We start from the raw sequence: 27,907 nt of genomic DNA, 5'->3' as shown, positions 1-27,907 counted from the left end.
AGTGATCTGATGAGTGATGAGCATAGACCCAAATCTGTCTGGTGAGAGCCAGGCCTGGGCTTTTTTGCTTTTTTATTGGGAAAATTGGGACTGCTAAGTGGTCCGTGGCATATAAGCCTAGAGTTTGGGGGTGGGGGGAGGTGGTTATCTCTGTCTCTGGTTGTAGGGGACACTGCTTGGAAGTGAAGCTGACCCAGAGAAAAGCAGATCTGAGAGGAAATGAGGCATAGTCCTGATGAAAACGATTTCAGCAACTAGACCCAGCAGTACCTGAAGCCAGATGCTGCAGGGCATTGCCAGTTAAGTGAACCCATTAAGATCTTTTCTCTCGGGCCAGCCAAGTGGTGCGGTGGTTAAGAACTGGCTTGGGATGCCAGAGGGCCCGGTTTCGGATCCCACATATGAGGGCCAGTGACACTGCCCTCTACAGCTAGGATGCTGAACAACAGCTCAACCTGCAGCTGGGCTGCCGTGAGTCGCTGGCGAGACGGCGTAGGCTGCAGCCCCTGCTGCAGTGGGTTGCCATGGGCTACCGTGTGTAGCGAGCAGCCAGCCAGTGTGAGCTGCTGTCCAGAAGCCGGCGACCGCTCTGCCTCACTCGGGAAGAGCGCAATGATGGTGCCAACTTGGGCAGTGAAGCAACATCCTCCACAACTAGACTGAAGAACAAAACGACAGCAACTTGTCTGTTCCCCTTCCCCCAATTCCCCAGCGCTGTTCCCATCCCCACAATTCCACAATAAAAATCTTTAAAAAAAAGATCTTTTCTCTTAAGCCGGTGGCAACTGGAGGACCACGGTCCCTGTCTGATTTGTGCCAGGCTCCAAGCCTTCTCTTTCCTCCCCGCAAAACGTCCTTATTGCTGCTTCCATTTGCAAACTCAGAGGCCACATTAATCAAAACCATCTTTATTATTTAAAGAGCAGCCTGTCATCAGGGGCACCTAGGTGGGGGCCCCCAGATGGCAGAACAATATTTACATGGGGGTCAGGAAGGTGAGGCTCGGGTGGTCCCAGGGTTGAGTGGGCCCGCCACTGAGGAAGACAGGACACTGGAGGGAGGGTATCCTTGGATCTGTGGGCGGGGCCCAAGAAGAAAAATGTTCCATCCCAGGCCCAGGGTGGCCCCCATCATGTGGGGCTGGGGCTACCCAGATCAACTTGGGCCCTGGAGGCACGCGCAGCAAGGAGAAGCCACAAGTCAGAGCTGAGTCATCACGCCGCTGGCTTCGGAGTGAGTCTGGGGAAAGACAAGCGGGGGCTCCCGAGGTCTGAGAGACTACCCGAAAAGTCCCACCACTAACCTCCCCTCCCCAGAAGCCCCCTGAAATCCACTTGTTCCATAGGGTGCCATTTCTAGGCCTGAGCACAGGTCTCAGGAAAACCTCTGGCCTCCCTTTCCCCCAGGAGAGCCCAGACCATCCCGCCCCCCGGCTCTGTGGGCCCAGCTTTCACCTTTATGGCCTGGAAGATCCACTCCCGGAAGTCACTGACTTTGGTGTAGACGCCCGGCTTCTGGGCCAGGGCACAACCGGTGCCCCAGCTCACGATGCCACACAGCCGCCAGCGCGGCGTCCGAGAGATGCTGTCCTCACACACAAAGGGGCCACCGCTGTCGCCCTGGCAGGAGAAGGGGAGGCCTGGCTGGAGGCCCTCTCAGATGGCACGGGGCTGTTGTCACAGAGCCCTCTGGCCCTGAGATAGGGAACCCAACCGCCCACTGCCCTGTGTCTCCATCCCTGGAGTAGCAGAGCCAGGGGCTGCCCCCTGCAGTCCCTCACCTGGCAGGCATCAATGCCACCCTCCAGGTAGCCGGCACAGAACATCTTGGGCTTGATCTGGTTCCCGTAGAAGTCAGGGCCGTTGCAGACATCATTGCTGATTATGGGGACTCGAGCCTCCTGGAGTACCCCAGCCTGTTGGCCTGGGGGTGTGTGGGCAAGGCTGGCCAGGGCTGGGGAGCATGCACACCCCTCTTCCCTTCTGGTGCCCACCCCAGGCTCCTCAGCATCCCCACGCCCCCAGAGCCAATGGGAACTCAACCTGCCAGACAGCCCTTCCCCAGCCCAGGTCAGTCTCCCTAATGGTGGCTTCCCAGGCAGAGGACAGGGCTCACCGTAGTACTGTGTGTTGCCCCAGCCAGTCACTGTACAGATCTTGCCATCCACCAGGGCCTGGCCAGCAGCTGGGAGGCACACGGGCTGGATATATTCTGTGAGAGAGATGACGCCAGTCCAGCCCCACCTGGTACCAACCTCTGTCTAGCTGCCTGCAGTGTTCCCATCACACCTTTTCCTCTGTTCTTTTATCACTACCACCATAGAAGTTGCCATCTATTGGGAGCTCATGTATTAGGCAGCCCAGGGAGGTAGGGGTGACTATTACCCCATTTTACAGAAGGGGAAATGAGGCCAAGTCACTTGTCCCAAACCTCATGAGTCAATGGCAGAGCCAGATGTCAAACCCAGGTTGGCCCAATTTGCAAGCCTTAACCATGGCCCGTGGGGCCGCACCCCACCTCGAGGGTGCCTTTGTGAGAAATAGAAAAGGGCACCCCTGTCTTAAGATACTTTACTTCCACCTGTCAGAATATCATAATAATAAATACACAGGTCTATACCAGTCACAGTGAAAATGGCACCCCTGAGATGTGACGTCCTTGTGCAGTGCACAACCCACACAACGGTCCTGGCAGCCCTGCCTGATGCCTGCTGGTGACTTCACCTGCCTGAGCCTCAGAGCTCTCAGGTGCAAAATGGAAAGAATAATCATTTCCCTCAGAGGTTGTAGCGAGAAGTTGGTGAAGCATTGAGTAGCATGCCTGGCTGGTAGGAAATGCTCACATAACTAGTAATAGTAATAAACAACAATAGCAATGACTGCTAACATTAACTGAAGGGTCACTATGTGCTGGCATCGCTCTTTACTCATCTTCACCCTTTTAATCATCTCAATAACCCTAGAAAGTCATTTTACAGATGAGGAAAACTGAGGCAGAGAGAATTGAAGCTACATGCCTGAGATCACACAGCTGGCAAGTGCCTGCACCTGCCCCTCAGGCTGTTACCAGCTCAGCCAGTGTGTCTGAAACCCAAGCTGCCCCCACCTCACACCCTGTGGCCCATGGACAACACTTCCTGACTTCAACATCCGTTAACCCCTCACTCTTCTCACTCAAGAAGAGGCTTTGTTTTGTTTTAAAGAAAAAAACAGAGATCACTCCCTTAAATGGAAAACCAGTATCACGGACCATTAAAAAGAAAATAACCATAAAAATAAGTACAATGCAAACCACAAAATGATCCTGACTTCCGTGGCAGCACAGCCTGGGGGTTACGGGCATGGATTCCAGCGCCAGATGGCCTGGGCTCAAATCTCTTTTGCCATTGCCAGCAGCAAGAATTTGAGGCCTTATTTACTTTCTCTCTGTTAGGACCTTTCCCTATGTGGAAAACAGAGTCATAAAATGACCCACCCTCCCGGGCTCGGTGAAAACGAAATGAGGGCATGCTCGGGACCCTGAGAACAGTGTCTGGCACACAGGAGGCGTTGTGCAAGTGTTGGTGTTCATCACTCTCGTCACCATGATATGATTTTATTGAATTATTTCATTATTAGTAGCAGATGTTGCCTGCTGGAGGCTGATACCATCACTATTACAACTCTGTTATCATCCTCATCACCATGATTTTTATTATGACTGCCCTGGCCTGCTAAAAGCCGAAGCCCAAGGCCTGCTCTCAGCCCACCAGGCCCGCCTGGGGGCGTGTCCGAGACACGCTGGCACCCACGTGAGTCTGTCTGAGAGCAAGGAAATGCTCCGGAGAGCTGCAGAGGGAATAACGCCTAAGTGCCTCTCTGATTCATTCATGTAATGAAAATATTGTTTTTCATTTCATTTAATAATTTGTTTTGGTAACAGATTCACCCACTTAGGGTGTGCAAGTCAATGGCTTTTAGTGGGTTCACAGATAGATGTTGCGTGGTTTGCAGAGCAATAGGAAGGTGAATCCACTGCCACAGTCAGTTTTAGAACATTCTCATCACCCCAAAAGAAACCCTGTATCGTTTACCTATCACCTTCCCAATCTCCCCATCCCCATCCCTACCCCTGGCAACCACTAATCTGCTTTCTATCCCTATAGATGTGCCTACTGGGGACAGTCCATATACATGGAATCGTGTAGTGGCTCCTTTCTGAGCATATCGTTTTCAAGGGTCATCCATTGCGTATCCTACTGTATGGATTGACATTTTTATCCTTTTATCAGATAGGCATCTAGGTTGTTTCCACCTTTTGATGACTGTGTATAATGCTGCCGTGAATATGTGTATATAAGTTTCTGTGTGGACATGTGTTTTCATTTCTTTGGGGCATATCCTGTCAGAGTGGAATTGCTGGGTCACATGGTAACTCCATGTTTCACTTTCTAAGGAACTGCCAGACTTTTCCAAAGGGGCTGCACCAATCCTTTCTACTTGATGGACACCCAGTTGTGCCCCCTCAGGAGTGTTTCCCTCCTTACACCATGGACTCCTAGACCCCTGGCCCCTCCTCTGTCCTCCGGCCTCGAGTCCCCAGACCAAGGCTTAGCCCCTAGACTTACCTGTGAAGGGCAGGGGGCTGGAGAGGCGGACCAGGGCGATGTCATTGCTGTTCTCCTCGCTGTTGGGGTCTCGAAAGGGGAGATAACCCCTGTGGTAGACTACTGCCTGCACCCCCAGCTGCAGGCCATGGGGTGAGGTCTGGGCCACAGCGCCAGCAAACACTCGCCATCTAGACAGGACCCGGTTCCGCCTACCAGGGAACAGGAGGGGAGGGTGGCGGCCTGCCCAGACACAACCTTTCCACCTCACCACACACACACACCCGCCACTACTCCCCTTGGCACTGTGGGGGTCACTCACTCGGGGAAGCAGTGGGCAGCTGTCAGCACCCAGTCTCCGGAGAGCAGGGAGCCCCCACAGAGGTGAGCTCCATCATAGCGAAGACTGACTTGCCACGGCCACCGGCCCAGGCTGGTGTCCTGGCCTCCCACGATGCGGTCTACGGGCATCTTCCTACGGCCACAGTCTGCGGGAGACGGGCAGTTAGGGGCAGCAAGGGGACCTGGAGCCCTAGGGGCAGCGCTGCCCTCGGGGGTCTGAGAGACCATGCCCCACTCTGGGGAGTGTGAGAAGACATGACCCAGACCTGAGGGGCCTACCCTGGGGGAGTTTGAGATGACACAGCCTTGTGGGGGCCCGAAGGGGACATGGCCCTGCCCAGGGGTGTCTGATGGGGCATGGCCCTGCCTTGGAGAGGTCTAAGGAAAAGGGTTCTGAGTTTCAGGGTCTCACCTTGGCAGATTGTAGCCAGGAAGCGGCCCCTGGGACAGTCACTGTGAGAGAGACAGGGATGGAGACAGAGAGAAACAAAAGGAGAGGCCAATTCAGACAGATGGGAGGACGACGAGGAAGAGCAGGTGCCTCGCGGGCTGTGGGGCCCGGGTGTGTGCCCCCACCTGCCCGCTGCCCTCCTCACCACACGGAGATGACCTCCAGCAGCCTCTGGGCGTGGGGCAGCCTTCCCTCGTCCACGCAGAAGAAACCTGAGGTGCCGTTCGCGCCTGCCGTCCGCACGTCCAGCTCCGAGTGGACCAGTGCCCTGGGCAGGGCAGGGGTCAGGCTTGCTCCTCCCACCCTCCCACTGCCACCCTTCCAAGGGGCACCCCGGTACCTGAGGAAGCCCATCTCCTCACAGCTGAGTCCCGCCACCCTGGCGTTGGAGCGCGAGGAGCACAGCAGCCTCCACGTCCCCTCCGTCTCATCAAACACTGTGAGCCGGGCGTCTGCTGGGCTGACCTGCACTGCAGGGCGACAGAACAGGCCACCTGGGTCACCTTCCCACTCCCGCCCCTCTTGGCCTGTTCTCTGGCCATGCGGTTCTAGCATAAGTCCCAGCCGGGCTGATCGGAGCACCTCATGCTCCCTACACTCGTGATTGCACCTGGAAGGGCACATGCCTCAACTCGGACCAGGGAACGGCAGGCGGCACTGGGACTTTGGCTGGCCCTGCTGAGAACTGCCTCTTTCTGGGATTCCTAAGCTGGCTGTTCACGCGTTTTAAGTATGGGACTTTGCTGGGACATTTGGAAAGAGGAAAAAAGTTTCAACCAATCTCCCAAGAAAATGGTGTGTGAGGCTGGAACTACTGGAGCCATATTTGTCCCTTGAAGGGAAAAATAAGCCAACATGGAGGAAAGCCGAGAGATTATAGTTGTAAAGCTGATAATAGTTGTAAAGCTCCTTGACGGAGCCGGACTTGAAGAGCCTCTACAATTGTTGGTTAAGTGAGTTAATCATATCTTTTTTCATTTAGCCAGTTTCTTTATTTTTTCTTGTCTTTTGCAGTCTGAAGATCCTTGAGTAATACATCAGATTTCCAAAATATTTAAATAGATATCCTATAGTCTAAAAAAAAGAGGAAAGAATAACTATCTTTTCTGCAGGGCATGTCAGAGCCTTGAATATACTACAGTGCACGATAATTCTCCAAGCAGAAGATGTAGCATACATTCATTCAGTCATTCAACAAATGTTAACTAAGTGTTAATTAGACACATACTCCTTGCCCAGGCCTGTGAGGGGTGATACTGGGTACACAAAGATGACTGAGGTAGGGGCCGGCTGAGTGGCGCGATGGTTAAGAACTCGCTTGGGATGCCAGAGGGCCCCGGTTCGGATCCCACATATGAGGGCCAGTGACACTGCCCTCCACAGCTAAGATGCTGAACAACAGCTCAACCTGGAGCTGGGCTGCTGTGAGTCGCTGGCGACTGCGTAGGCTGCAGTCCCTGTGGCAGTGGGTTGCCATGGGCTACCGTGTGTAGCCAGCAGCCAGCGTGAGTGGCCAGCAGCCGCAGTGAGCGGCCGTCCAGAAGCCAGCGACTGATCTGCCTCGCCCAGGAAGAGCGCAGTGATGGTGACTACTTGGGCCAGTGAAGCAACGTCCCCCACAACTAGATTGAAGAACAAAAAACGACAGCAACTTGTCTGTTCCCCTTCCCCAATCCCCCAGCACTGTTCCCATCCCTCCAATTCCCCAATAAAAAAAAAAAAAGATGACTGAGGTAGCCGTTACCAAGCCAAAGTCTGGGGTGAAGGAGACAAACAATAAAAAAATCACCCAACCAAACACATCCTCACAAATTGAACAGGGGCAGGGTGGTGATATACAGGAAGGCTGGAGAGAGCTTATGGGGGAATTCCTCATGTCTGGGGCTGGTGGTGTTGAGAACTGATGTCCCCTCAGCCTCTCACAGGCTGCTCCCTACACATGGCCAGGGGACCCTTGTTCACACCTAAGCCAGGTCACAGCCCTTAGACATATTTATTTACATTCATCAAACACTTCATACATGCAGGCTGTAGTTTAGGCAGTGAACAAATCAGACAAAACCCCTGCTCTGTGGAGCTCAAAGGCCAATAGGTGAGATGAACAATGAAAGGGATGAATAAGGAAAATATATCGTATGTCACAAAAGAAGGAGCCAGGGAGACAAATCAAGCTTGACAGAGGTAGGGGTGCTGGTATGCAAGGTGAGGTTGTGATTTTCAGTAGGTGGGAAGCGAAAGCTTCACTGAGAAGGTGGTAAGTGAACCAAGGTCTGAAGGAAGTGAGAAAGGGAGTTGTGAAGTTGTGAAGATGGGTGAGGGAACAGACTAGGACAAGGGAACTGCAAATGCAAAGATCCAAGGCGGAGGTGTGTGTGTGTATGTGTGTGTTGCAGGGGGGGGGGGGGGGGGGGGGTGTGTGTTAAGGAACAACAGAGGCTGGAGCAGAGCGAGTGAGGGTTAGATGAGGTGGGAGACGGGATTGGATCAACACTAGGACTTTGCATTGAGCTGGAGTGAGGTACAGCTGGGGAGGCTCTGAGCCAGGAGGGCCCTGACCTGACTCAGCGGTTTACAGGCTCCCTCAGGCTGAGTGTGGGGAGCAGACTGTGGGGACAGGAGCAGGAACAAGAGACCAGGGAGGAAGTGCCTGTGAGGTCCAGGAGGGAGAGATTGGAGTCTGGGTCAGGATGGGGCAATGGAGGGAGAGAAGAGTTTAGATCCTGGACAGATTTTGTGGGTAGAACCCACAGGGTTTTTGTGAGGCAAAGAGAGGGGTCAAGGACAATTCCAAGGTGTCTGGCCTGAGCCACTGGAAGGACAAAACTGCCGCTGACCAGGATGAGGAAGGTGGGAAAGTAGGTTTGGAGGAAGACGAGCTGTGAGCCTCTTGTCCTTTTCTCCAGAGCCTCCTGCTTGGCTGGTATTCTGAGAGCACATTCTGCGAAACAGAATCTGGGGTGCAGTCACTTTCGCATCCTCTCAGGAGGAACCTGGCGAGGCCACACCCAAGCTGAGCGGGTCTTCTGTACAACGGGAGGCAGGACTTCCAGAGAGAACCCTGTCATGCTGAGGACCTGCTGTGTGCCAGCCAGTGCTAGGCCACACACTCTCCCTGCCACCATCAACCAAGGCCTCATCATACCTCCGAGGCCACAAAAATCATCCTGTTTTCCAGATGGGGACGCTAAAACTCGGAGATGTGCGGTGACTTGCCTGACATTGCCAAGCGAGTGAGAGGCAGAGAGAGAGGGTTTGCATTCAGACCTGAGTGACTCCAAGCCCCAAGCTTTTAACATTGCCCTACACAGCCTCTCCAGGGACTTCTCCTCCTCAGGGGTAAACAATAATAACACAATAATAATAGCACTGGCTACCTTTCCTAGGGGACGTCAGTGGGCTGGCCTCATGCTATGTGTCATATCTGGGGGTGGGGGAGGGGTTCTTCAAATTCCACAATCATCCTGGAAGGAGAGACCATTTTTATGTCCATCTTACAGATGGAGAAACTGAGCCTCAGAAAGGATGTACTTGCCCAGGGGCATTCAGCTAAGAACCAGCTAAGTCAGGACTTGAACCCAGACCTGCCAACCTGCATACTCTCCCTACTCCTGTGGGTCTCACAGAGACCTTTCCTTCCCTGTTCCCCCCAAATATATTCACTGACAGCCTGGACTAAGACCTTCCTGGCTGGCTTGCCTTCATCATGACCTCCTACTCTGGGAAGAGGGCAGGGGGATTTCCAGGCACCTCTGAAGGGAAGTGCCCACCACCCCAAGTCCCAAGACCAAGACTTGGGATTTGAAACACCAAACACCAACTGAAGTGGGGGTGAATTCTTATTTTAAATGACTTCTAAGTGCTCCAGAAATGTCGTTTCCAGAAAGCATGAGGTTTTAGGAAAACAGTATCATTTTATGGATGTGTGTTGGGAAAGATGGAGGGAGAAGAGAATATAAAATGCCCCCTCCAATTATTTTTAAAGCCACATTCTGTGCCACTGTTTCCCACTTTTAAAGACTTTATTCCCGTTTGAATTATTTTAAGCAACACAGGCTGTGTTCTGCGTTGCCTGGTTTGCTTACCAAATTGTCTGATATATTTGGAGGTGTGACAACCCCAGAGAAAATGAGGTGAGGATACAGTTTGGGGGGTTGTTTTTGTTTGCTTTGTAATTTCCAAATGCTTTTGAAAAACCCAAGTATAGCTGAAGGGCGAGAGTGCGCCTGCATCGGCCAGAGCCGGGTCTGAGTCGGTGCCTGGTTATCTTCCTTCCAGCTGGAGGCCCAGGACAAGTTAATTCACCTCAGCAATTTGTCTTCGTGCTTATTCATTAAGCAAAGATTTCCTGAGCGCCTACCCTGTGCAGGACACTGTCGGGCAGTGAACGAAATGCCCCTGCCCTCCTGAAATTCACCAGGAGTAAATAATCCACGGTGAATGTGAGCGTTTTAGCCGGGGTAGTGGGGACGGCCACGGGCTTGGCGGAAGCTTGGAGTTTGGGCTTACCAGAAGGCCTTGCTCAGGGAAGTTAAAGCCTGAAGGGGGAGACACAAAAGCCAACATTTACCAAGCTGGCTAAGAGCCACGCATTGCGTGGATCACCATGTCATTTAAGTCTCACCCCCAGCTTATAGATGAGGACATCGAGACGCAGAGAGACCAGGACTGCTGTGAGGACCCATCGCTCTGCAGTGACCCTGCAGAACCCTGAAACCTGCCTCTAGGTGTGAGCTGGAAAGAGGTGGGTGAACAAAGGCTGTGGTGCCACGAGGGTCCTTCGAGGGTGTGAGAGTGCCGGGACCAAGCGTGAGGTGAGGGCAGAGAGGGTCCACACCCGGGGAGCCTTGGAGCCTGCGAGCTGCTGGGAGTTTAGCCCAGTGGCGGTGGGGAGCCACGGACGGGCTTTTGGCAAGGACATGATCTCTCTTCCCTGCCACTTATGCAACGTGTGGTCTTGGGCAAGTCAGTTCACTTCACTGGGCCTCAGTGTCCCCCATCTGCAAAACAGGAGTGATGATAATAGCGCCAACCGCACAGGGCTATTATGCAAAGGCTGTAGCCAGGCATATGCAAGCTCTCGCCATGGCAGCTCACCTGGCTGTTTCTTGAGGAAAAACAGTGTATGGGAGTTCTACACAAGAGCTAGATCCAGGCTGCCTGGGTTCAGATCCCAGACCTGCCCCTTACTAGCTCTGTGACCTTCCGCAAGTCGCTTGGCCTTTCTGTGCCTCCGTCTCTCCATATTAGAAAGGGCTGTTGTGAGGATTTAGTGGATTAATACCTGTAAGGCCCAAGGCCTGTGCCTGGCATGTACAAATTGCTAAGTGTCTGCTGGCTATGATGACTAGCACTGATGTTGGCTTTCCCTGTCTGGGTTTCCATTTCTTCTCTTAACGTGAGGTGAGTCCTTTATGGAACTAGATGAGGCTCATGGGAGTGAAAAATACATCCCATCACCCAACCTCCTCTTTCTTCCTGCAGCCCTGGGCCATGAAATGGCAGCTTGGAGTCCGCATTTGGGACGATTCATTCATTCATGCCACAGTGAATTTATTTATGTGTTTATTTATCAGCATAGCTATTCTTTCCCACTTGCGGCAGACACATCCTTACCAGGCAAGTCTAAGAGCTATTCCTGGCCCCATCATTCACCAGCTGTGTGTCCTCTCTGGTCCTCACTCTCCACATCTGTGAGTGGGAATAATAGCAGCTATCTCCTAGGGGGAGCTATAAGGGTTTGCCAGTTTCTTATGGCACCTCTCAGACATGTTTTAACTGCGCCCTGTAGTGAGAAACACAGTTTTTCACGATGATGTGGTCCTTAAATTCTGTTTTTCTGGGGCAAATCATCCCATTGCTCTGAGCCTCAGTTTCCTCATCTCTAAAATGGAGAAAAATAACAGTCCCACCCTTATAAAACCAAAACAAAAGATTAACAAGAGTTTTTCTTACTGAGAGGGATGCACTCAAATATTTTCTAACCTATTTCGTACTTTTAAAAGGTTTCTAGAAACCTTTCAACAACTCACTAATTTAATTGCATAACGCATTAATAGGTAACACATTTAGAGCCTGAAAAATACTGGGTTAGACAACTGAAGTGCTTAGAGCAGCGCCTGGTCCACAGCAGGCACGTACACTATTATTAATAACATTTCTTCATGCATTCGTGAATTCATTCAAAAAGTCCTTCCACTGAGCTCCCACCAGATACAGGTTTCCTGCAGGGCTCCCCAGAGGGTCACAGCCTGCTTTACTCACCTGGATACAGTGGCTCCTGGTCACTCCTGAGTAGAACGGTCACTGCAGAGAAGGCAGAGGTGAGGGCAGGCGTGCTGGGGCCACAGGGGGCAGGGCAGGGCAGAGGTGCAGGGGACCACTCTCACCAATGGCCCAGGACGCGGCCCCGATGCCTGTCAGGAGCAGCAGGGTCCCCGCAGTGAGAGCTGCCACCTTGGGTCCAGAGCAGCATGGCACAGTCCGACCACCTGCAACAGACACCATGCTGGGCCCGCTGCCAGGCCTGTCCTCATCAGGGCAGGGTCTGGGCACGGTGCCAGCTCTGCCCTGCCCCCAAAGCTAACTTAGCATGCCTAAGCCTGCCAGGCTCTGGTCTTAGTTTCCTGGGGCAGAGCAGTTGGCAGGGTTGTCCCTCCCCTGCTGGGAGGATAACCAGGTGTCCAGCTCCCCAAGGGTTCCATCTGGGAAGAGATGTGGCTGGGACAGCGGCCCCCTTCCGGGCCTGCTAGGGGATTTCTCCTCCTCAGTGACGCTGTGCTTCTTCTGTAGCTCCCTCATCTCATCCCGTCGTCTCTTCTTGGATCTCTCATTTCTGGTAACTTTCCCAGAGGTTCTTGGAGCCTCTTGGGGGTTGTGACCCCTAACCTTTGCCCGCTTGGCAGCTCTCTTCCCTGCTGTTTGGCATTTCCTCACTGCCTCATTCCTCTTTGCTGTTCCAGACCCTCCATTCCTGGGTACCCCGCCAAACCAGACCTCTCCCACAGGACCCAGCTCCAAGGTCAAATTTGCCCCTAGAGGTTGAGAACTTAAGTTTGGAAACTTGCCAGCCTCACTTAAAAATACTGACCGTCCCCCGTTCTTAGCTGGGACCTTGAGCAGGTGACATCACCTCTTTGAGCCTTAGCTTCCTCATCTATTTAATGGGCATCCACCTAGCACTCACCTCTAAAAATAATACTTTAAAGTTCTTTCAAATAATAAGAAGAACAACAACAAAAGCCAAACTTTTATCAGATGCTTACTGTGCCAAACATTGCTCTAAATGCATTAACTTATTCAATCCTTATCTCAGTTATGATTCCCATTTTTTTCAGACATAAAAAACTGAGGCTCAGAGCAAGGAAGTCACATGCCCAAAGGGACTCAGCCAAGAAGCAACAGTGCTGAGTCCTGAACCCTGGGCAGATATGGTGCTGGAGTCAAAATGTATAGTCGCTAAGCCATGCTACCCCTCCCTGTGCTGCAGTCCCTGGCATATAGCAAGTTCTCAATAAATGCTTTTAAATCATTAAAGCTGTGTGGTCCTGGGCAACACCCTTCACCTCTCTGGGCCTCAGTCTTATTGGTAAAATGGAGCTTGATTCATTCATTGTCCTGTTGAGCTTCTGCTGTGTACCTGGCACCAGTCCAGGCTCTGGGGACACATCTCAAAACAAGATGGATGAAATGCTGGCTCTCATGGGGTTCTCATTCTCATGTGTGTAAGGTAAGAGGAACAAGTAAACAAGCAAACGCACTTGATAATTTCCCTATTGTGGCAAAGTCTATGAAGAAAATAATGCAGGTCAGGGGCAGCAGATGGCTTCTCTAGGGTGCTCGGGGAGGGGTGCCCTAAGAAGTGACTATTGAGCTGAGACATGAAGGTTGAGGCCAGCCATGCAAAGACCTCAAAGAAGAGAGAACAGCACAGGCAAAGGCCTTGACGTGAGAATAAGCGTGATCTGTTAGGGGGCAGGAGAGGCCATTGATGTGGTCAGAATTGCACGAGCTTGGGGAAGGCAGTGGGACCAAGGCTGGGGCCCGCTAGGGAGGCCTGGTGCCCTGAGGAGAAGTGGGATCTTATTCCCACTGTAACAGGGGCCCTGGCGATGAAAAGCCAGCCCCTTTCCTAGGGATTGCAGGAGGACCAAAGAGAAAAGGCTGCTAAAAGCCTTCGGCTGGGCCTGGCGTGCGGCCGACTGCCCTTGGCATCTACGAGTCACTCCCAGGGCTGCAGGAGATCCCGGCTCTCCCAGCTGTGTCATGGTAATGTGGCTGATAGGCACAGGGGTAGGCAAGCACCCAGAACAGAGTGGAGAGTGGTCCAGGACCCTCCCGGGGTGGCCATTGTCGGGGTGCCTTAAGAATTGGAGAGCCCAGCAGTACCCATCAAGGCATAAGAGAACACGCTCTCCCTCCGAAGAGGCCCCAGTGGGCCAGGCCAGGCCTGCCCCAGTTGGCTGACCCCTCCCTGTCTCAAGAGGTCCTCTCAAGCCCGCCCCCTCAACTCTGTACCAACCATCTTCCTGGTTCCAGTGGGAGGTCTTGGCTCCCTGCAGCCATCAGGCTGGCGCTGGTTTTGTTTTCAGATGTGCTCTGACACTCAGAGCCCGGCCTAGAGGCTGCGGTATGTCTGCTGGGGCAGGCAGCATTGCCACCCATGTCTCTAAGGGGAGAAAAGGAACCTCCTTCCATGCCCTCTGGTTCAAAGGACTTCGGGCAATCTCCAAATAGGTGCTTCTGGTGGACAGGAAGTGTCCTCACGCTGAGAGGACCATCCTTGTCATGACTCTTCAGGAGCTATCGGGCCTTTGCGATCAGTGAGCCAGCTCCCCGCTCCCCTGCTCTAACTTCTCCCGGAGGCTCTGCTCTCTGTTCCTCCACGGTACCTGGCTGCCCTTGTCTTCTCACAGGACAGCTCTTCTGCCCCCGTTTGGCTGCAAAACCCTCACAAGTGACATCTCTGGCTCCTTGTCTCTAAAACCCCTCCACTGATAATTCCGTGTCTTAGTCCTCTTCAGACCCAACTTCGACTTCCTGAATGAAAGTCCCTCCGTTTACCTTCCGGCCTCCACAGGCGCCTGAGTTCCCTTCTCCTTCTCTGACGGGGCCTTCTCCATCTCCTGACCTTCTATCCACTTCCCGAGGTCTGGAGTTCACAGGGCAGCCTAAGACCTCCTCCTCCCTCTCATGTCTCCTTAGTTCCAACTCTGTCTCACCCACCGCTATAGCCTCAGTTTCCCTTTTCTGTCCCGAGCCCTGGACTCTCTTTAGTCCCAGATCAGGGATCCTGCAGCCTCCTAGATGCCTCCCCTGAAATTCCCTAGGCCCTTCACACACCCCAGGTCCCATACTGGCCTCCATGTCTCCCCAAATCCTCAGGTACTGTCTCAGGGGCCCTCACCCTTAGGACTGTCCCTCCTCCACAGGACGCCTCCTTCCCCTCAGAGCTTGCCAGCTCCACAGCCTGCAGGCCTCCTGAGCGTCTCCTGTCCACCCTCTCCTTCCCTGCCCCCAGCTCCATTCCACCCTCTGGTCCAGCCTCCATGTGGAAGCCTAGGGCTCTTCCTAAAGATCAAATGCAACCTGTCCCTTCTTTACCTAGAACTCTCCATGACTCCCCAGTGTCCCCCGGGACAGAGTCTATGGCTCTTAGGCCTGTGGTGCCAGCCCCTCTAGCATAGAAGCCTGGCTGTTAGATATTTAAGGGTTGGACATTTTCCCCAATCTTCAGACAGTCATATAGTCATTATCAGACACCTGGAGGAGTTTCCACACAGCAAACAAAACCATAGAAATTATACATTACAAGTTAGAAAAGAGGAACAAAGAATACCCCCCGTGCCATCTTGTGGAAAGACCCAGCACTGCCAAGGCATTCCCCTGCCCCTCATCAAAAATAGCCTGAACAGAGCTTGGTCCAGCTCACACACCTCGTTACCTGCCCAGCTCCAGTTCCAACTTTACCTCCAGAAATACCCAAAATATCTATGTGCCACTGCACCCCCAGTAGTTTTTCACCGCCCAGAATTTAGCTAGGCTCTTCCCTCTGCCTAGCACACCCTACCTACTCCCTCCTCATCCTGAGTGTCACCTCAGATATCACCTCCTCCAAGTCTAAGTCCCCGAGGGTCCCCAAGACCCTTGTCTTAGGCGTCCTTCAGCCCATGATGGTAACACAAACACGAGCAGCCACTGCAGCAGCAATGGCTCTCAGATCGCACACTGACTCATGGCCCTATCAGAACCGTCCTGCAGTTTCCCTAAGTCCTTACCACTGTTCACATGGAAGGTATCATTGTCATCATCTCCGGTTTATAGGTGAGGAAAGGAGGCCCAGAGAGGTGCAGCCACCAACCCCAGGTCACCCAGCAAGTAAGCGCAACACCGGAACCTGCCGGCATCTGTGTCCAGGTTTGACCACCCCCTCCAGCCCCAACAGTCTGACTCCCCTCCAAGACCGGAACGAGCTGCCTGGGGACGCCCTGGAGCCCACTCTGCCTTGGTTCTCTCTGTACCCAGACCTGTCTCTGGCCATCCTTCCCAGGATGCTCTGCTTTTCTTCCTTGGTTCATTCGCCCATAGGCCCCAGCCCTGGTGACTCCCTTCAGTCGGCTCCAGGAAGGAATCCTCCAGAAGATGTGGGGCTCTACTGTCTACCTGCTCGACAAGGATGTAGGGACTTCTCCTGAGCCACAGGGAGCCTGGCTGCGCTCTGGGCCACAGCTGAATGGTTGGGGGTCTGAGTGGCTAACTGCGCTGAGACCCAAGGAGGCCAATGTCCACAATGATCATTTCAAACGACATACTCAGCGCTTTCTGCACTTAAATCCTCACACCACCCTGTGAGGCGTGCACCGGTACCATCTCCATTTTACAGGTGAAGAAACTGAGGCCCAGAGAGGGTAAGCTGCTTGCTTAGGGCCTCAGAGCTAGAAAGTGCTACCGCCTAGGGTTGAACCCAGCTAGCCTGGTTCCAGGAAGAAGAGAGGGAGTCGGCCCAGCTGGGGAGGGCAGGAATAAAAGGCCACCAGTCCTCAGCCCTTCCAACTGGCTCCCAAGTACAGGAGAGGTTGAGAGGGGTCCAGGCTGTAGGACGCCCTGGCTAGGGGCTGCCAAGAGCTCTTGAGTGCCGGCCACCCAACGGTGGCTTCTCTATGTCATCCTGGAATGGTTTCTCTGATCTCTGTCCCAATTCCATCCATCCGGCCGAGTCCAAAGTCCTCCCTCTGCTCTTTGCCCACAATGCCAGGAGGTGGGAGGAATGTCTGGAATCGGTGGGGGTCTTGAATCCCTTGGACTCCAAGTCTGCTGACCTCTGTCATGATGGCTTTGGTGCACAGCGTGTGTCTGACATGCTAGGCCCCCTGCTGGCGTCCCTGCTCCCGACAACCTCACATAGGTAGGCAGGTAGCGTTAGGATCCATGCTTCACCCAGGTGGCAATTGAAGCCCAGAGAAATGATGTCATTTGCACAAAACCACACAGCAAAACAGTGGCAGAAGCAAATTCAAATGCAGGCCAGGGCATTCAGCTCCAGCGTCTGTGTCCTTAACCGTGACAGCGAGTCTCCCCACTGTAGCCCCAGCTAGAGGGCGGGTCCAGGATCAACTGAGGAGTTTCTGGGAGGTGAGGGGAAATTGAGGCAAGGAACCTGGAAGGTCATATGGGGTAGCAGGGAGGCATGTGGTGGCACAGCCCCACAGAAAATTCGGTTAATAGTTAATCAGGTGGAGAAGGCTTCAGAAGGAGTTGGGGAGGGGCTTAGGAGGGGTGCCGGGGAGAGGGGGCTCTGAGGGGGGCAGAGGGTTGGGAAGAGAGCACAGAGGGAGGGAGGGGTGCCAGACAGAGCCAAAGTCGGGGCTCAGGGAAAGGGGGACTCACCCTCCTTTTCCGCCATGTCACGGCCTCTCGTTAATGATTCCCCGGCTGACCTCCTGGGCCGGGGCAGGACCTGTGGGGAGATGAACGGAGAGGCAGGGCCTGGGGGGGAGCCCAGCCCAGCCCCGGTGCCCCCAGTCCCAGGCGCCCATCCAGGGAGGCTGGAGGAACTGGGCACTGGCCAGAGCACGCCATGATCACGAACGCAGATTGGTCTAGGTTCAAGGATGGGGTCAGTGTCTGACCAGTGGCCAGGGGGACACCTGGATTTGCAGGGTTAGGGGCTCCCGTGCCTGGGCCTGGAGGGGAGGGGACTGAGGCTCTAAACTCCTGGGTCCGAGGAAGGAGAGAGCAGAGGCCTGACATCCTGGGTCCTGAGGAAAGAGGACTTTGGGGACCAGGATTCCTTGCTATGAGGGCAGAAGGGTGTAGGGACCCAGACTCCTGGGTCTGAGGGAGGAGGAAACTGGGGCCCAATCTCTGAGTCTGAAGAAGAGAGGGCTGGAGCTCCGAGGTCCTTGGAAAGAAGTCAGAGGACCCACTCTTGGGGTCCCTGGGAGTCCCTCTGTTGGGAGGTGGGCGTTAGGTTGGGTGACAGAGAGAGGACCCATGTCCTGGGGGCTGGAACTGAGTGCCCTGTGCCTTACCCTGGGGTCCAGCAGGTTGGGACGGAGCTGAGAGATGGTGCTGGTTGAGGGTCAGTCTCCAGGCCTGGGCAGGAGCATGGTGGCCCCGCAGCAGCGGCAGCCAGGAGGCAGAGGCAGAGGCAGCGGCGGCGTGGGGCCTGCTAGGCCTGGCTGCCTCACCTGAGGAGGAGGGGGCTGGGCAGGAGGCGGGGCTAGGGGCGGGGAGGGGCCGGGCACAGGGATTGGCAGCGCCAGAGGCCACCTGGCTGGTGGGGCAGGGTTTGCAGGGGCTGGAACTGGTCAGCCCCGCCACCTGCCTCCCTCCGCCTGGGAGGTGGGCCCAGGTGTGCCAGTCTGCGGGGGGAGGGTTGGGAGCAGGAAAAAGTTTGGCCTGAGGACTGAGGGTTTGGGGAGACAGAGCAGGCTGAGGGTGCTTACAAGGACTAAAAGATGGGGATATGAATTAGAGGGAATCAGAGTGCCCCAAATGCCCAAAGACCACCCTGCCCTGCCACTTCTGCCTCCTGCACAGCCCCTGCCCTGCCCTAGCTCAGGCTGAACTCCATTCCTGTCCACCCCTGCCCCTTCCAGCACCCCCTGTCCAGCTCCTGAACAGGACCGTTCCTGTGTCTGCCCCGGTTCTAGGACCTGCCCCAGACCCCTCAATCCCCTCCCCTGCCCCAGCTCCTGCTCCAGCCTCTGCCCCATCCCATGTCCCCAGCCCAACCCCAGTCTACTTTTCCCTGCTCCCCCCCCCTCCCCCCACCTGCTTTCCTACAAGTCACGGGGGCTGGTTTGCTTTGGCAGCCTCTCTGCGGTCTGCAGCAATGACCTCTGGAGCCAGGAAAGTCCTAGATAGGGGGGAAGGGGGTTTGGCCCGGAAAAAGCAGCACTGAGTACTGACGCCCAAGCCAAGTGGCCGGAAGTATCCAGAGGCAAATACACACTGTCCCGCCAGCAGTCAAGTGTGATCCACGTCACACCCCAGGACCAGATAAACACCCAGACACACAAGGGTCACCATCAGACACCTTCCTGTGGACAGCCACACAAGCACAGACCACAGCTGCTCACCCCAGGTAGGCTGTCCCCGTACAATCGGACGCACCTGCTCACCCCATGCACCCCCTTCGCTCAGAGCCACAGCCTCCTATAGGGGACACACTGGGGTAGAAATGGGGCTGCCCAGCCTCTAGTCTCTCTCTATCTCTCCATTCATGTTCCTCTCTCTCCTTCCCTCTCTCCAACTCCTACCACTCCAGAGAGACCCACACTGCTGAAGAAAGAGTAAAGAAGTAAAATGGAGTCACTATAGTCAAGCCTGCTAAATTACTAAAATCAAACAGGTTGAGGAATGAGGAAACAATTTTATTCTTGCTTCCACTAGCCTGGGAACTTTAAACTGTTGAATTTTTCCATTATGCCTCAATGCCTGGAGATATAAATCCTATAGATTACCCTCTGAAGAACTTAGGAAAGAATGTTCACATATCCAGACCCCTGACCATCTGGAAGATCACTATCTCAGACCAATCCAGAAGCTAAGAATGCAAGACGGATTTTTTTTTTCCTCAAGAATGTACTTTTTACTGTAAGAGCTCTCAATTTTTCTCTTTTCTTTGGAATACTTGGGATGTTACCTGGTAGTGTTTCTAGTTTGCAAAGCCCAACACCCTTGAGTAAAATTTTGCCATTTTTAATTTTAACGTTTATGTTTGGTCACCTGGTCGACACTGCTAGCCTGGAACACAGACAGCAAACCCCACACAACTGCTGCTTTGCCTCTTTTCTCCATAGCGGCACCCCTCTTCCCCGGGCTGCCTCCTTGGCGCCCTCCTGGCCTCCCTCCCACTCATGGTCCTCACTGAGCTAATGACCCTCCCAATCCCACATTAATCAAGTACCAAGTGGCTGCACCTGCTGGGTCCTCAGGCTGGTGCTGAGCCTGAGAGGCTGCACCCACCTGTTCCTTACCCATTCCTATCCCTGAATGTGTGCAGAGGCCCCACTGCCTGCCTGGGAGGGCATGTCCTCAGGAAAACCGAGGCTCACGGATTTGGGGTGTAGAGGGTGACTAGGTTAACAAGAGAGAATATGAATCAAGTCCAAGAATCTTTATTTCATGAACAAAACTACTTGTGTAAAGAGAGACGAGGCTGAATGGGCCCCTTTCTAAGTGGCCACAATCCAAGGCTGGTGAGAGAGGGTGGGGTTGGGCCGGGCAAGAGTGCATCACAGGAGAGGGGACCCCAGGTCCAGCCAGAGGAAGCAGGAGGGGAAATGTCACTGAGGGTTGAAGTGGGACCCAGAACCCCCTGCCCCAAACTGTTCCGGCCTATCACAACCCACGCTGGGCAAGGAGTGGCTGGGCCCAGTAGTGCATGTCTGAAGCGGCCAATGTGTGCAAATCAGCAAGAAGAAGGGGTGCAGAGCCGCTGCCCCACCTCACCGCCCCCCCCAAACAGGCAACAGAAGCGGGGGTGGGGGCAGCGTCAGTATTGCTTTACCCATCATGCATGGTGAGGGTGGGCGAGGGGGCAGGAGGAAGAAGGCTGGATTAGGAGTGTGAGCCAAGGCTCCTGCCTTCTCCCACCCTGGCGGCTCCGCTGGCAGGACTCTGAGGCTGTGGCGGCCCAGGAATGGCCAACCCCCATTGGGGGAAGGCTGTGCCCAGAGGTTCCCCACTAGGGCTGGCTCTTCCTTGAGGCGGAGCCCTGGGCCTAAAGGTGAGGGAAAGACAGGGGATCAGGGACCTAGTGAGTTGACACCCTCCCAGGCCCACCAGCCCCAGCCCGCCCACCCACCTTACCGGGGTTATTCGGCCACTTGGACGCCTGTACAGTTCTCTTTGCTTTCTGAGGTGATGGCCAGGTATTCCGAGCTGTGGGGACAAAGGCCAGATGGACAGTGACCCCATCATCAGTGTGGCCCACCCCGAGGACACTGAAAAGGGTTGTGGTCTCTGCCCCAGGTGCACAGGGCTCTGGAGTTAGAGAAGGGGTTGGGGGGCTGTGGGCTGGACTACATGGGATCCACAAGAAGTTCAGGCTGGGGGCCTGGATTCCTGAGTCTGAGGCAGAAGGGGACTGGTAGCTCAGACTCCTGGGTCCTGGGGAGGAAAGGGACTGGTGCCTGGACTCCTGTATCTTTGTGGGACAGGATGCTGGGTCCGAACCCTGGGTCCTGAGAGCTGGGACCTGACCATGGCCTTATCCCATCTCTGACAACAAATGCTCCCCTCTAGGGAGTACTGGCAGATGGCGCCCTGGGTTGCTCCCTTGCCCCCGCCCCACTCAGCTCATGCTCCCCTCTGGAAAGTCCTGGGTGTCCTGGGATGCCTTTGCCCTCCTCACCAACCCCACTTACGCATTTTCTTGTGCAGCAGCCTCTGTAGCAGCTGCGATCTTCTTGTAGCAGTAAACCATCTCTGCCACGAGCCATATGGTCAACACCACGATGAGCACATACATCATGATCTCAGACACGATGGACGCCATGTCTCTGTTGGCTGCAGGGGTCAGGCAGGGTTAAGTGGCAGCCGAGGCCAGGCTCAGGAGGCATGACAGCCTGAGTGTGCCTCGCGCTTGCTGTGCCAGCTTGGGCAAATGGCTCAACCTCCCTGGGCCTGGACTGCAAATGGGAACTTGCTGCTTCCCTACAGTCATCGCTGTTACCGTGATTCTTAACCAGCTGTGGGTGGGCTCACCCTGCCTGCCTGTGTAACTCAAGGGTGCACGTGTCAGTCAACTGGCTGTAGGTGCCCAAGAGCTGTAGCTCTGCAACTGGAAGGCTCAGGTTCAAATACTCGCTCTGCTACTTGCAACTGTGTGATTCTGGGCAAGTGACTCAGCCTCTCTGGGTCTCAGTTTCCCCATCTGTAAAAAGTTGATAATCAGGGTGACCGGTTAGCTCACTTGGTTAGAGCATGGTGCTGATAACACCAAGGTTGCCAGTTCGATCCTCGCATGGGCCACTGTGAGCTGCGCCCTCCTTAAAAGAGTCAACTATGTCATTGTATCATGAAAACAATGTGTAACCAATGACCACGGCTGTTCCCCAATTAAAAAAAAAAAAAAGTTGATAATCACAATATTTCCTTCATGAGAGTGTTGTGAGAATTAAATAAGCTTTAAAAATCCTTAGAATAGTGCTTGACTTATAGTGACAACTCAATAAACGTTTGCTATTATTAATATTATTATTACTGTTATTATTGGGGCAGTACAACATAGTAGCTAAGAGCAGGGGTTCTGTGGCCAGACTGCCAGGGTTAAAACCTGGCTCTGCCTCTTAGTAGCTGTGTGACCTTAGGCAAATGACTCCCCCTCTCTGGGCCTTGATTTTCCACTCTACAAAATAGGGATGATGATACTCATGCCTTTTCACAGGGTTGCTGGGAAGAGGAAATGCCAGTTAACATCCCTCACATGCTTGGATGCACTCACAGGCAGCACTGCCTAAGCATTGGCTACTGGCAACCGCTTTCCGGAAACGCTCTATTCTTCTGCAGCATTGGTTCTTGCCACCACCAGCTTCCTTTCATTGAGCCTAAATTTAAACTGTAACAGGAGCGCGCTTAGCCAGGGGACCAGAGTCGAAGGCCACTGTGTCATCCTGGGCAGGATTTCGCAGGTGTCCACTCTGCATCTCCGGCCCCTCCTTCCGGCTGGCCGGGATCTCATCTTCCCTGCTGTCCCCACATGGTCTTCCTCCCTGTCAGTGGGCACTTACTGCTGCTCACTCATGCAGATGGCGTCAATGCTTTCTAGGCCAGAGCGAGTGAGGGCGCAGGGCGGGATGCTTCTCCCCTACTTCCCCACAGGAGCAGCTGGGGACAGAGTTCCACACCTCATTCATTCATTCATTCATTCATTCGTTCGTTCGTTCGTTCGTTCGTTTGTTCATTCGCTCACTTAAAACACCTCATGAATGCATCTCATGCAGTGAATACATGCTCATAGCCAGGCTCTGTGCTGAGTTCTTTATCTCAGCATCCCTTGACTCTTCAAAACAACCCAAAGTATAGAGACAGCCCCAGCTTCCCATGTCAGCTGACCTCAGGAAGCACATTGAGTTGGATAAAGCTCACATCATTGAAATTCTCAATGCTGCACCTGGAACTCAATGACCAAACGGATTTAGGTAATCCGGTATCTCCTGCTCTGCCAATATGATTAGGACAGTGACAGGCATGGCTCTGTAGCCCATTTCGAGACAAGGATACTGAGGTGCAGAGAGGGGAAGGTGCTAGGCAAGGATGCACAGCCAGATTTGCACTCAGAGCCAGGATTCAACCCCAACTGTAACTGATTGCAGAGTCCGAGCTCTTTATCTGCTCTGGAAAGCTTCCACAGCCAAAGAAAGACTTGGTAATAGCTGTTGTACAGCGAGTGCCATCTCCATCAACCCACACAGACATCTCAGGAGGGGAAACTGTCATTCCCCCACATTACAGATGAGGAACTGAGACAGATCTATACACAATCTTATAGGTAACCCTCTGATTACCCTTTAAGGGCTTAGGAAAGAATTGTCCACAGGTCCAGACCGACTGACATCCATTATCTAGACCACCCGATACCTAGCAGATTATCATCTCGTACTTATCCAGAGGCTAAGAATGCAGGACTGATTCTTCTCAAGAATGCACTTTTTATTGTAAGAACTCTTGGCTTTTTCCTTCTTCAGAACACGATCCAAAACAGAATGAGCCCTCTTGACCCCATTTGCCAGCCCCACTCCTGATGGGGGACCCCAGGTGCTTCCTACCATCTTCTACCCCTCGGCCAGGCCAGTAAAGGTCTCACCACCAACACCCACTGCCCCTCCTTTGGAAGTGACTCAGTTCCTGCCTTAGCAGTGATTACCAGGAGGCAATATAGGCTGACGGGTAATGTTGAAACTGCAGTAAGACAGTGGACTATAATAAAAAAAGTGTATGGCATGGCTGACAATGCTAATGCTACAATAATATCATGGGTAGTGAAAGAAATACTGTAGTGTGAAGAGTAATGTTAAAAATACAATACGATAGGGCCGGCCGAGTGGCGTAATGGTTAAGAACTGGCTTGGGACGCCAGAGGGCCCCGGTTCGGATCCCACATATGAGGGCCAGTGACACTGCCCTCTACAGCTAAGATGCTGAACAACAGCTCAACCTGGAGCTGGGCTGCCGTGAGTCGCCGGCAATAGCGTAGGATGCAGCCCCTGTGGCAGTGGGTTGCCATGGGCTACCGTATGTAGCCAGCAGCCAGCGTGAGCGGCCAGCAGCCGCAGTGAGCGGCCATCCAGAAGCCTGCGACTGATCTGCCTCACCTGGGAAGAGCGCAATGATAATATCAACATGGGCCAGTGAAGCAACATCCTCCACAACTAGACTGAAGAACCAAAGGACAGCAACTTGTCTGTTCCCCTTCCCCCAATTCCCCAGCGCTGTTTCCATCCCCCCAATTCCCCAATAAAAATCTTTAAAAAAAAAATACAATACGATAGGTGATGAATATATTATAGTATAACAAGAAACATTTTAAAATACTATAATATGACTGATAACATTTTTAAATGCTGATAGTATGGTGGATAATGTTTAAAAATACTCTAGTATGATGGATTATGATAAAAATATTGTATGTTGCTAATTTTAAAATAGCATAGTATATAGTAGAGTATAAAATATTATAGTACAGTGGGCAATATGAAAAAGGCAATACTATAATGTGGTATAAAAGAATGATAGAGAATGGTAGATTAATGCTGAAACCGCAGGCTCTGGGAAGACAACATAAAGTGCTCTAGATTATGGTAAATGTTGTTAAGAACACAGGCTCTGGGAGGTATCGTAGATAAGGTTTAAAAAGAGAGGCCCTACTGGGTCACGGGCATGCCTGAGCTCCGGCCTCCACCACACAGCCTGAGCCAGGCCAGGTCACAAGATGGAAAGAACCTGGGTGTCTGAAGGGCTCACAGAGCCTCCCCGCCCTCCAGACTGTTCACCTCAGCACTGATTTGGGAGGCAGGATTGACACAGATTTTATTAAGCCACAGGATTTGGGGACATCTTTGTCACAGCCATTCCACTTTCCCCCACACACACACGGGCAGGGCTCCATGTTCTACGTATGTGGGTAGCCACCCAGCCAGCATCATGTCCTACACCAAAGAGTTGCTCAGACACGTCTCCTGCATTGAATTCTGCTAGGTCACTTTGATAATAAATGTAGAAATGCTAATTATCAAGAGAAACCCACTGGCTCTGGCTGCCAACAGAGGACAGTGAATCATGCCAAGAAAAGGAAATGACAGTCACACAGGTTTGGTTGGCTTCCAATTCTGGTCCCAGCTCTGTGACCTCCCTGAGCCTGGGCTTCCCCATCTGTAAAATGGGACAGTAAGAAGAAAAGAAAGGACAATGGATATGGCCCATGACGGTGTGGGTGTGTGTGTGCTGCAGGCCCCGAGAGATGTCCTTGCCACAGCTCTTTGGCGGCCCAAGGTCTGGGATAGCTCCCTGACTTTCTAAGCCAATGGGTCACAGGGCCCTGGAAAATTCCACTTTACACCCATCAGAAGATGGTTCAAAGAAGAGGCCCAAGGCAGCTGAAGCCAAAATGATGAAACAGTTCAAAACCACTTTAGATCCTACTACTTGCTGTGGCCCCAGACCTGCAGCACTGGCCTCGTCTGAGAGCTTGTCAGAAATGAGCCCTGGGCCCACCCAGGTCTGCTGAGTCAGGATCTGCACATTAGCAAGACTCCCAGGGGGTTGTGTGCACAGTAGAATTTGAGGAGCACTACTCTAGGTACATACTCATGTCTCTTCCCCCCACTGTGACAGAGGGAGGCAGGGCTCAGGCTACTTGACAAGCAGAACCGCCACCATCACCCCCACATATGGAGGCCTTGCTGTGAGCCAGGCATGCCAGCAGCTGATACCCAAGCATGTCGCTCAGTCCTCACAACTTCCCTGGAACATAGGAATGGTTCAAATAACACCTTGCGAGGTAGATACTATTACCATCCTGTTTCCTATGGGACAACCCTTCAGCTCAGAGACAGGAAGACACCTGCCAGAGGTCACACAGCACAGGCAGCAGAGGTTTCATACCCAGAACGTTCATGGGAGAGGCCTGCTATGGCCTCTCCGTTGGTTGAAGGGAAATGGGAGGCAAGAGCTGGAGCTGGGAAAGAGGTGCTGCTCCCCCTGCTGCTGTGGGCGGTTGGCTGGCCCAGGAGTGGAGCCAGCCTGTCCCTCACCTACCATCTGTCCCTCCATCTGGCTGCTAGGGGGCAACCGGAGCGAGGGGGCAAGCCGGGCCTGACTCACCTTTGTCCACCACCTCAAGATGGATCTTTTTGACGACGCTGGTATTGTGCTCGTAGTTCTCGAAGAAAAGCAGGCGGTAGACGTGGCACTCGTAGTCGCCCGAGTGGTTGTAGGTAACATTGGTGATGAAGATGGACAGGTCCTGCAGGTCTCTGGTGCCCCGGCTGCCGTTCCACACTACACGGCCCTCAAAGCGTTCATCCTCCTCCAGCTGTAGCACCTCGTTCTCATACCTCAGGATCTGGGGGCAACCGGTCGGGGGTCACTGCCTGGGCCCATGTCCCCCACCTAGACCTCTACTCTGTCCCTTGCTCTGACACACACAGAGACAGATGGATACATACATGGGCTCAGGCATCATGACCTCAGGCAGGGAGGGCACAGTGGGACGAGGACCACCCCTGGGCCTGCCGTAGACCCTGATTGTGCCCCTAGTCCACTCACCCAACCACACCCACACCCACACCCACACCCACACACACATTCCTCATCATCCCCGAGCCCCCATTTGGACTTCCTGGCCTTCACTCCTGCCCTGGCCACCAGACATACTCTTCACACAGAGGCAGGAAAGCCTGACCCAGCTGCTATAGGCCCCAATTCTCCAGCAGGCCCTAAAAGTGTATGCTGCCTCCTCAGAGGTAATTAAAAATCCACATAGTATAAAGGAGGTCCAAAAATTTCTGTTTCTCCTCCATGACGACCATCCAAGACATTTTTGCTGGTACTACATAATTCTAATGACATTGACTTTATGCCAATCGTGGGCCAGAAGCATCAACTTATGGTCTTTAGACCTATGAGCTGAAGACCATCACCACCCCCATCTTTACACAGGAGAAAACTGAGGCTCAGACAGGCTCAGTGACTGGCTCAATGTCACCAGCTGGTCAGTGGTGGAGCCGAAATTTGAATACAGGTCATCAGTAACAGCACATTGTTGAAAACAAACAACCCTCCTCCTGAATCCCGCCTCCCACGTAGACACCGATGCCCACCCTCCCACACCCAGGCTGGGCACCCACACACCTTGACAAACTCCTCAGTCCCCTTCTGGCGGAAGGTCCACTCTGTGAAGGTCTCAGCGGTGGTCTCACTGCGGCGCTTGCAGGAGATGCACAGAATTTTGAAGGTCTTGCCATACACAGCCTCGGTCTCTGAGTCTACCTCCACACAGCCAGCCCAGGCTGAGGACACTGTGGAGACAGCAGGGGCACCCATCACGCTAGGCCCTGCCAGGCTCCCTGGTTATTGGCCCTCGGGCCCTCTAGAAGCCATCTGTTTCCCCTCAATAAGGATGACGAATGGACAAAACCAGACATTGAGCCTGGCCCTGCCACTTGCTGCATGTCCTTGGCAGGTCACTCATCTTCTCTGAGTCTCAGTTTCCCTCTGTGAACGATGAGGGAAGCAATCATCTTTGCTTCTGGAGGTTACTGAGCAGATTCCATAAGTTTAGGTAAGGCCCCAGCAGGGGGCTGGCACACAGGCGGCCCCCTGATCAATAGGGCTGTTCCTGTGGTCAGTAACTCCAAGTCTGTGCTACCCAAGTACCCCTTCTTCAGAAGGGCACTTGTCTAGGGTACTGCAGCATCTAGGTGGTGGGTCCAGAATTCCAGCTGTGTTATAAATTCAAGGTGGCCAAGTCATTTCCACCATTATTGTTCTGATCTGAAAACCAGACAGCCCCAGAGACATGG

General features: G+C 53.4%; 2 protein-coding genes across 2 annotated transcripts in view; both read right to left on the bottom strand.

Moving 5' to 3' along the window:
- Positions 1-892: 892 nt before the first annotated feature.
- On the bottom strand, positions 893-18,204 carry HPN (hepsin). Its single transcript, XM_019624891.1, has 13 exons — positions 17,906-18,204; positions 17,262-17,331; positions 11,765-11,866; positions 11,640-11,681; positions 5,719-5,848; positions 5,524-5,646; positions 5,340-5,380; positions 4,908-5,073; positions 4,607-4,797; positions 2,116-2,211; positions 1,781-1,923; positions 1,455-1,619; positions 893-1,239 (listed from the first exon to the last, which is right to left on the bottom strand). The coding sequence occupies exons 2-13, from the start codon at positions 17,275-17,277 to the stop codon at positions 1,201-1,203; spliced, it is 1,254 nt and encodes a 417-aa protein (XP_019480436.1). The 5' UTR covers positions 17,278-17,331; positions 17,906-18,204; the 3' UTR covers positions 893-1,200.
- A 1,779-nt stretch (positions 18,205-19,983) lies between these two features.
- SCN1B (sodium voltage-gated channel beta subunit 1) overlaps positions 19,984-27,907 on the bottom strand; it is a 9,898-nt gene continuing 1,974 nt past the window's right edge. Inside the window, exons 2-6 of the mRNA XM_019624925.1 lie at positions 27,237-27,403; positions 26,208-26,448; positions 21,251-21,392; positions 20,694-20,765; positions 19,984-20,604 (exon numbers count right to left, since the gene is read on the bottom strand). Coding sequence (XP_019480470.1) covers positions 20,699-20,765; positions 21,251-21,392; positions 26,208-26,448; positions 27,237-27,403 — 617 coding nt within the window. The 3' untranslated portion in view covers positions 19,984-20,604; positions 20,694-20,698. The remainder of the gene's footprint in view (positions 20,605-20,693; positions 20,766-21,250; positions 21,393-26,207; positions 26,449-27,236; positions 27,404-27,907) is intronic.

Source organism: Hipposideros armiger, unplaced genomic scaffold (genome assembly GCF_001890085.2).
Source record: "Hipposideros armiger isolate ML-2016 unplaced genomic scaffold, ASM189008v1 scaffold_609, whole genome shotgun sequence".
Lineage (NCBI taxonomy): Eukaryota > Metazoa > Chordata > Mammalia > Chiroptera > Hipposideridae > Hipposideros > Hipposideros armiger.
The sequence above is the reverse complement of the archived record's forward strand: the minus strand, read 5'-3'. Positions and strand labels throughout refer to the sequence as shown.

Bases quoted from the DNA above. Each gene is read 5' to 3' on its own strand.
- HPN (XM_019624891.1), bottom strand. The intron at 4,798-4,907 runs GTGAGTGACCCC...GTTCCCTGGTAG, and splicing joins GCTGCCCACTGCTTCCCCGA to GCGGAACCGGGTCCTGTCTA. The intron at 1,240-1,454 runs GTGAAAGCTGGG...GTCTTTCCCCAG, and splicing joins GGATCTTCCAGGCCATAAAG to ACTCACTCCGAAGCCAGCGG.